This window comes from Vigna unguiculata, chromosome 8, assembly GCF_004118075.2.
Source record: "Vigna unguiculata cultivar IT97K-499-35 chromosome 8, ASM411807v1, whole genome shotgun sequence".
NCBI classification, from domain to species: Eukaryota; Viridiplantae; Streptophyta; class Magnoliopsida; order Fabales; family Fabaceae; genus Vigna; species Vigna unguiculata.
In genome coordinates, this window is record NC_040286.1 from 27176473 (window position 1) to 27186917 (window position 10445).

Sequence of the window (10445 nt, forward strand, 5' to 3'; positions counted from 1 at the left end):
GTTTATATTAAGATTTATTAAAATTTTAGATGTAAACATTAATTGAACCTTAGTTCTCGTTTGAGATTTAGTGCAAATAATTAAATTTTAATTGTTTGTATTAAATTTTGAATTGTTCATGGGACAATTTAAATTTTTTTTTCATAATTTATTAATATTGTACATTGTAAGTTTATGCATAAATTTGATAAAATTTTGGTTCAAATAATTTTGTGTTGTTCTTTGGATGCCTACTTGACTATGGTCATGAGTGACCACTTTATTTTGTGTACTTTGGAGATAAATGTTACATATTGTTGAAATTTTATCAAATTTATAATGATAAAATTCTTTGTGTACATGTTAGTGAATTATGATTTTTTTTTTCTAAATGGATAGGGTCTCACCTTGTGATAATTAAAAATTGAGATTGATGAAATTTGTTACCAATGTAGGATCAAAATTGGATGAATGCACGTACATTAGTAAATAATATGAAAAAGGAGTTTATGAGTTCTTGCAATATGCTTAAGAATACATTATCTTTGTGAACGAGGCGTATTGGTGTCCTTATGTTCGTTGTTTGAATTAGATACGTCAGGATTTGGGCAAAATGCATTATCACTTATTGATCTTCAATTTAGTAAGGAGTTATACAATTTGAACTTGGCATAAAGAAGTATTAAACAACCCTACGACATCATGAACAACAAAATATGTGGAAAAATGAATGAATGATCGTTTAAAGGACATAGTACATGATGTTGGTGAAGAAAATTTTGGAAGAGTTCATTTATATAATATTTTGAAGTCCGATTCAGATGAACAATTTTATCCAAGATGCGCTAATTTTACGTGTTTGTCGACAACTTTGACATCTTTCAATTTAAAAGCAAGAAATGGATGGACGGATAAAAGTTTCACAAAATTGTTGGAGTTATTGAAGGAGATGCTTCCAGAAAATATCATATCACCTAATTGTAATAAAGAGGCAAAGAAAATTATATGTCCAATGCAAGAATATACATGTATCCCTAATGATTGTGTATTGTATATAGACAAGTTTGTTGCATTGATGGTGTGTCCAATGTGTAGGTTATCATAGTTTGAAAAGAAAGTTGATGGAAATAATGTTAATGAAGGAACAGATAGTCCTCCTGGTAAGGTGTTGTGGTACCTTCTCATAATACCTAGGTTCAAACGATGGTTTGCCATTAAAGAAAATGCAAAGAACTTGACATGACATACAAATGGAAGAAAGTGTGACAACATGACGACATGATAAAAGGTGTGAGACCCTACTATTGATAAAGATGATGACATGACGGAAACAAAGGATGATCCTCTTTCAAACCTTGTCGACATTTTTCCTAAGTTGAATAGAAAACCAATAAAGATACAATGGGACTTTTGAGTATTTGTAATCGAATGTCATGTCCCATTTTACATTACCCTTTCTGATGCATTGAAGCTGGTTGGTGGAGACAAGATGTTATAAACATTTGTATCATCCAAATTTGGTGCATGTAAGTAGTAATGTGTCCTCTATATTTACTATATTAAAATTACTACATTTAATGTATAATTCATTGTCTTAGGTATATGGATGCAATGAGTGCGGAATGTATGGAATTTTTTAGCCTCAAAGCATTCAAAGATATGGCATCATAAGGGCTTAAGCCACAAAAGATATGGCATCATGGATTACCACCTCACTAAGACATGTTTACTTTGCTCCATACATTGAACCATTAGTCTTAATTAGTGAGTCATTTTTTTATGTTATGGTAATTATTAAACTAACCAGTTCTTCTTCATTGTAGGTCTCATTGACAATTAATAGTCCTCATTCTTGAAAAACCTAATTGTCTGGTTTTATTCCATTCATAAGAAACCCAACAACAAACTAAAGGCTTTTCTACACTAGTTTGTTAAAACTTTCATCCAATTAGTAATTGACTAAGGTGTCTTCAATTTAGCTAGAGTTGTGGTTGCAACAAGTCAATTATTATACAGGAGCAAACAAAGACAAATTCAATTTATATATCTTTAGGTTAGATATCACAACTTAAATTAATTATTTTGTGTAGAAGTTGTACGATATTAATTTTTTCGTCTATTATTTTAGCGTAATAAGTAAAGTAATTCCTTTCAATATGGGTACTACATTATGTATTGGATCAAAACTACCATTAGAGCACGAGTCATTAGAAATTGGACAACGGTACGTAAACACTTATAACTTGTGCATGAATTGTATGGTTTGAGAAACTTTATACATAATGGTATTTAGTAATCCCTCACCCATATCAAAGGAGAATGTGACTGAAATAAGATGAGAGTGGGCAAGCTATCTCTTCAAGCATGTAGATGATTAAGTTTTGATTAGTTTTTTCTTTCAAGTTAGATTACCTTTTTTATCATTAGATATTTATTTTGATTTTGTAAAATGTACTGAAAATGTTATATTCGAAATGTATATGTTGTTTTGGATATTTTCTAGTTTTTAGGTTTTTGTTTCATGCCCAAACCAATTTAATTTAAAATAAAAATAAAAACTAAAAACTTTAGGTCTACTATTGCACTGACAGACATAAATTTACGTCTATTAGGACATTAGCAGTACGTCTGTTATTGTTGTATCAAACGTAAATTTGATGTAAAATATAGAAAAAGGCTAAAAAGTTATGTTTCTTGTCTCTACATCAATTGTACATTACAAATGCAACAAATGTAAATTTACGTATGTTATTTGTTCAACCGATGTAAACTTACGTCTGTTATGAATGAAATAAACATAAATTTATGTTTGTTATTTTGTCAACAAACATAAATTTACCTCAGGAATTTTAGGAGACGTAAATTTACGTTTTCTACAATTATGTTTGACCTAAAATAGACATAAAAAACCTAAAATATCAAACGTAAAAGCCATTTTCTTAGTAAGTGCAACAATTTTTAATATTAAAAACTATAACAAATCATAGTTAGGAATTTTAAGCATGACTTTAAAGTTCTATATGGACTAGAAATGAGAAAGTTAAGTGACATATAATAAAAAAAGATAATCATAAATGTTGAACAACAAGGTTATGTGTTGGAAGTTGTATAATGGTATCTTATATATACAAATCATAATTATTATAGTGAATCTTCATAATTGGTGGCAGAACTTTGTTTGTTTTTAGGAGTCCCCCACACACCTCAACTTTTTTTACTTCTTCTTCATTGTTTTTTATTAAAATCTAATAATATTTTCAAATTTTTGAAATATAAGTGTTCAAAATGTTATTTTTTAAGAGATAAAACTCAAATAATTATAGGATTTAAAAACATAAAGAAAGATGATAACATTTATCATGATTTTTTTACTTTCACTTGTCATCAAGTATTTTGTTACTAAATTTTTAATATCATATTCAAAAGAAAACTAGTTTAAAACTTCAACTTTACTATTTTATTGTAGATGTTCTTAACCATTCAAATTTGATCTCTTTGTTAATAATAGAAAATACATTTTACTCGATAAGAATTTTAGTTTTCAATAATGATTAATCAAAACAAGATTGAAAAATAAAATGAAAAATAAATGTCTTATACAAAATATGATTATTTACATTAAAAAAAACTAAAAATTATGTATTTGGTTTAATTATCGACAAACTCAATAAATTGAAAAAATAAAAAATAATTTATTAGATATACGTAATTTCTTTTATAAATATAATTACATTAAAGTACACAATTATTTTTTTATATTAATGATAATAATAAAATATATAAATTTTGAGTATATTATTTTTACTTTTCAACATTAATGCTCAAAATTTACTATTGTTAATAATCTATTTATATACAAAATTTCAACATTAAAAATTCAAGTATGAGTTGAAATACCCATATTAAAAGCAAGAAAGTTGAAAAACATATAAAAAAAAAAAAACACCTACAAAAATTCAACATATTTAAAATAAAAAGAAAATGTATGACAATCATACTCTTTATACATTTTAGTTTGGTTTTGATGTTTAACTATATATCTGTCAAGAAAAAGTAATTTAGGAAAGGTTTAATCATGTCTTTGGTTCCCATTTTGAAGTCAAAATCTCAATTTGGTACCCGAATTTTTAAAAGTCTCAAATTTGTCCCTTTTTTTGTTAAAACGTCTTAAGTTTGTCCTTTCTGTTAAGTTTGGTTAGGCGGTGTTAAATGGGGTGTCACGTGTCAGTTCCTCAATTTTTTTATTATTATTTTTTTATTTTTTATTTTTTGAATTTTTTTTAAAAAATAAAAAAATTTGCCACGTGTCAAGCTGTCGTAGTGCCACATGGTAGTGATAGAGTGATGTGGTAGTGACAATGACACGTGTCAGTATTATGCCAGGTGTCATTTTCTTGGTCTCAATTTGGTCCATGTATTCTAATTTTTGTCTCAATTTAGTCCCTATTTTTGTAAAAGTAATCCAATTTCGTGTTTCTCCAAATTAAAACAAAAATTAATTTTATATAAATGTTATACAAATATTTTTATTAAATTTGATATTTTTATTCAAATTGATATTTTTATTATATATTTTTAACATAGCTAAGTTTATTTAATATTGTATTTCACATTCAACTTTACTTAAAATTGTTTTCAAATTTTAAATTTATATGTTTTTTATTGTTACATAAACTAGTTAATTTATGAATTTTTTTTCTACTAACATTATTTTCTACTAACAACTTTAAAACAATTTTAAATAAAGTTCAATGTAAAATATTAATTAAATGAACTTAATTTGGTTAAAAATATTTACTTGAAATATCAATTTTGATGGAAATATTTATGTACATTTATATAGAAATTAAATTTGATTTCAATTTGAAGAGAGACAAAATTACTAATTTTTACAAAAATTGAGACTAAATTGAGACAAAAATTAAAATAAAGGGACCAAATTGAGAAATTGGAAATGACATAAGTGACACGTGTCATTGTCACTACCACATCACTTTGTCACTGCCACGTGACACGATGACAGCTTGACCGTGGCAATTTTTTTGATTTTTTTTTAAAAATTCAAAAAAATAAATAAATAAATTCAAAAAATCCAGGAACTGATATCTGACACCTCATTTAACGTCTTCTAGTCAGACTTAACAGAAAGGACAAACTTGAGACGTTTTAACAAAAAAATGGACAAATTTGAGACTTTTATAAATTCGGGTACCAAAGTTGAGATCTTAACTCCAAAATGGAAACCAGAAACAAAATTAAACCTTTAGAAAACGTCCCAAAATGTTTGGACTGTGCAAAAGTCAAAGAATAAAATAATATATAAACACATAACAACGAAATGTACGAAGAAATCCTCGTGTCATTATATTAAAATTCAAAACTAATTGATTATTATATATATATATATATATATATATATATTTATATATATATATATATATATATATATAATATAAAAAATAAATTAAAAATTAATAAAATTATTCACAAACTTTTTATTTTTTTTTCACTTTTTACTTTTTTCTTTAATTCAAACAATTTCATTTTTTTTTCTTAATTTTCACCATTTTTGGACTCTTAAATCTACTCCCAAATTCAAGCTACCCTTGTAGTTTTATGATCAAAGAAAAAATTGGTTGGTATTTTAACTCATAATCATGATGGTCGTTAAATATAATTAATTAATTATTGTCATTAGTTATTTTAATTATATTTTATCAAAAGTGTAAGTCGTAAATTTTGTGTGATTCATTGTAATAAACTTGATGGTTACGGAATAAATACTAAAAAAGTGTCTCATAATAGTTTACGCTCTAGTTATTACCATTCAAAAAAAAAATTATGCATTTGTTTTCTGTTTTCTTAATATTTATTCAACCAACATGAAATTCTTTTCATTTTTCACTTATGAGATGTCAGTAACAAGACATAGTGTTTGGTACCATTTTTTTTTTTCTTATCTCATGTTATTTTCTTTATTCTATAACTGGACTTGGAAAACTATTGCATGACTCATGATGTTGTTCATAATATATAAAGGTTAACTTCATATTCACTTTCAAGGTCTTCAAAGTGTCTTGCACGCTACGTACGAAGTCCTTCTTTGTTTTTGTGTAATGATTTTGTAATTATATTTTAGATAATATTAAATCCAAATATTAGGTAGAAAAGTTTGTCAAACTTGAATAGAATGAAGTGTTGTTGATCTTCACTATTTTCTATTCACTAATAATTCAATCAATTAGCACACATATCCCCACATAAATAGGTGAGAATAAAATAATTGTTGACATAAGTGTTTAATATTATTTTTTCTTTCTTCTCTTCCATCATCTTATATTTATCTTCAAGATTTCTAAAGTATATATCATATACACTATTTTCGATGTCTTTGAGAGATTTTTATGAAGGAACAAGTCATCTTCAATGCAAGTTGTTTCAATATCAAATACTTTTATGAAGTCCCTCTCATACATTTGTTAAGGTATCACCTTAAAATCTCTTATACTAGTTTTTTTTTAAGATTTTCATGTTATCTTCTTGAATAAAAAGTTATAGGAAGAGAAATGGTAAGAGATGACTTGAATGTATTATCATTATGAAATAAAAGTCTTATCATGAGTACAATATTTTTACATGACGTCTTCTGGCATCAACCGTTATATTTACCTTTATAGTATGTCCATTCAATATGCACACAAACTCCACTTATTAATACAATTTTCTAAGAATAAAATAATTTTTGACATAAGTGTTTGGTACTATTTTCTCTCTCTTATCCTCCATCATCTCATATTCACCTTCAAGATTTCTGAAATACATATATCCTTTGTATTATTTACAATGTCCTTTGAGAGATTCTCATGAAGGGGCAAGTCATGTAGAACACAAGTTGTTTCAATATCAAACAACTTGAAGAGAAATGGTAAGAGATGACTTAAGTGTATTATCATTATAAAATAAAGGTCTTATCATGAGTACAATATTTTTACATGACGTCTTGTAACATCAACCATTATATTTACCTTTATAGTATGTCATTCAATTTGTGCACGTGCTGCACACTAATACATTTTTTTAAGAATAAAATAATTTTTAACATAAGTGTTTGGTACTATTTTCTCTCTCTTATCTTTCATCATCTCATATTCACCTTTAAGATTTTTGAAATACATATATCCTATGTACTATTTGCAATGTCCTTTGAGAGATTCTCATGAAGGGACAAGTCATCTAGAACACAAGTTGTTTCAATATCAAAACTTTTTAAGTCTCTCTCATTCATTTGCTAAGGTGTAACTTTAAAAACTCTTTCACTAGTTGTTTTTTCAAGATTTTCATGTCGTCTTCTTGAATAAAAAGTTATATGAAGAGCAATGGTAAGAGATGACCTAAGTGTATTATCATTATGAAAGGTCTTATCATGAGTATGAGGACATTATTTTCACATGACAATGACATCAACTGTTATATTTACCTTTATAGTATGTCCATTCAATTTGCGCAAGTCCCACCTTAATACAATTTTCTAAGAATAAAATGATTGTTGACATAAGTGTTTGATACTATTTTCTCTCTCTTATCTTCCATCATCTGCTATTCACCTTCAATATTTATTTATGAAGTATATATATATATATATATATATATATATATATATATATATATATATATATATATATATATATATATATATATATATATATATATATATATATATAAAGCACTATGTGCAATGTCCTTTGAGAGATTTTCATGAGGACTAAGTCATCTTCGGTGCAAGTCGTTTTAATATCAACACTTTTATAGAGTCTCTCTCATACTTTGTTAAAGTGTCATTTTAAAAACTCTTCTAATTATTTTCTTAAAGATTTTCATGTCATCTTAAATAAAAAGTTATAGGAAAAAAAATGATAAGAAATGATCTAAGTATATTATCATTATGAAATAAAGATCTTATCATCATAAAATTTTCACCCAACGCTTCTCAACATCGATTATTATATATGTCTATCTTTATAATATGTCCATTTAATTTGCACACAAATTTCACCTGTATACAATTTTATTCTTACAATTTTATAAGAATAAAATGATTGTTAACAGATTGATACTATTTTTATTCTCTTATCTCACTCACATGATTTTTTTGTCATACAATTGAACCTAAAAAACTACTTTAACAAAAAAGGTACTCATTATTGTATATCAAGTGACCGACGATGTTGTGCATAAACTTTTAATATCAAAAGCTTAATTTCAAATTCAACTTCAAAGTATTTAATGTATCTTATGTATTATTTGTAAAGTCCTTCGAGAAATTCTTATGATGGAAATAAGTTATCCCCGACTTAAATTGTTTCACTATTATGAAATTTCTCTTGTAGTTTTTGTTTAGGCGTAACTTTAAAAACCCTTCCATTAGTCATTTTCATAATATTTTCAAATCATTGTTTTCCAAAGAAAAGGTGATATAAAGAAGAATGATAAATATTGACTTAAGTGTGATGTCATTATGAAATAAAGTTCTTATAGAATGAATTCAATGATTAAGAATTTTCTAAGATGTTTCCAAGCATGTGGATGTTCTCCATGTGAATAGATTTTACAGGACAACTTAATATTGATGCAAGAAAATGTGTGAATCTTTAATAGGTTTAATTCGTGTCACTCGTCACTATTTTCTATTCACTGGTAATTTATTTACGTTTGAATTCTAAAATAATAAACACAAGATATATTCTTTTTGATAATTTTTGTCCATTTAAATATTAGACATCAAATTTTGTTTCTGTTCTCTGATCGTGCAAGAACCTTTCTCTTCAAACTCTTGATTTTTCTTATTCTTCTATCACTAATTTCAACTACACAAAATTCCAACGTGGTTCATTGTTACTAATTTCAATGGTTCCCAACAAAAAGTCACACAATTCAGACTCGGCGACTTCTTCAAAGGTGAAAGTGAAGCAGAAACAAACGATCACCAAAACCTAAACCTAATTGCGATCTTCCAATTTCAAAGACAACAATTTATCACAAAAACTAAAGATTTTCATCTCAAAGTGTGAATTGTAATCGGTGAAACACAATTGAGCGAAGATGAAACTGTTACTCGAACACGATAACATGAAAACCGGTTCAAGATCTCAATTGGTTTTGGGCGAAGAATCCAACCTGTGTAGGGCTTGTTGAGCGACGAGCAATTGGGGTTCCAATTCGAGAGCATGCTGGTAGGCCTTAACGGCGTCGTCGTTAATCTTCTTCCGCTCGAAGCAGTCTCCGAGGGCGAAGAAAGCCTTGGCGTTGTTAGGGTTGAGTTTCACGGACTCGGAGAGATCCGCGAGGGCCGAGTCGACGCGGGCGCGCTGAGTTGAGGCGAGTCTGAGTTCGGCGCGTTTGAGGAGCGCGTCGGCGCGCTCGGAGTGGGAGAGGGAGGTGGCGGCGAGGGGGGAGAGGGCGTCGTCGAGGGAATCGAGGGCGGCGGAGCGGAGACCGAGGAAATCGAGGGCGAGGGCTTTGAGGAGGTGAGGGGCGGCGTCGCGGGGGTCGAGGGCTATGGCGCGTTGGGCCTGGGCCTGGGCTTCTTTGGCGAGGGCCTTGGATTTGGAGGCGCGGGCTCGGGCGAGGAGTTGGGCCCCTTGGACGAAGTGGCGCTTGGCTTGGATGTCGGCCCGGTTGCGGAGACGGAGGTCAGACCAGAGCTTCTTGGGGACGTTGTGCATGAAGAGGTAGAAGAGGAACATGACCACGACCATTCCCATCTGCAAAACGATGTCGTTCGAGGCCCAGTTCTCTTTCGATTTATCCATTGATTGCAGAGAAGAACCTCTTGCTTCTTCTTCTACTCCTGCGCCTGCGGGGCTTTCATTTATACTTCAACAAGAAAATTATCTGAAGAAAAAATAATTAGTCAAAATTACTAATTAAAATTAAGGTGCAAATGAGAGAAGGTAGAACAGTTAAACATCAATTACTTCGTTTCAAATATTAAAGTGAAAAATCTCTTCGATGTAGAAATCTTAAGATGTTCAATTTTATATATACTTGTGAGATAATAGTATTTGAAATATATTTTGATTTTGATGAATACATGTAAATTCATAAGTTCAATATTGATTGAGTGGAGGTTTTATAGGAAGTTTGGATCCACATGTACACTGTAGAAAAAAGAAAATGTGGCTAACAAATATGAAGTACTTTTCATTTTTCGATTTAGAAGTTTGAGTAAAAAAATGGGATATAAAAAGTTGAGGGGAGGATGAGGGTATTCCCTTTTATGTGTGAAAAAAAAAGTCTACATTTTTGTTCATTTTTTACACTGTTTTACTGCATTACCTTAAAAATATATTTGACATATTTAAAATATCAAAATAAAAATGAATGTATTTCAATGTGTTAGAAAGGCTTAAAACTCACCTAAATCCATCATAAATATCTTTTTAGTACTAATTAATATTTTTTCTTTC

General features: G+C 28.6%; 1 protein-coding gene across 1 annotated transcript; it reads right to left on the minus strand.

Annotated features, from left to right (window-relative positions):
• Nucleotides 1-9125: 9125 nt before the first annotated feature.
• On the minus strand, nt 9126-9788 carry LOC114195051. Its single transcript, XM_028085447.1, has one exon. The coding sequence runs from the start codon at nt 9786-9788 to the stop codon at nt 9126-9128; it is 663 nt and encodes a 220-aa protein (XP_027941248.1).
• Between the last annotated feature and the right edge of the window lie 657 nt (nt 9789-10445).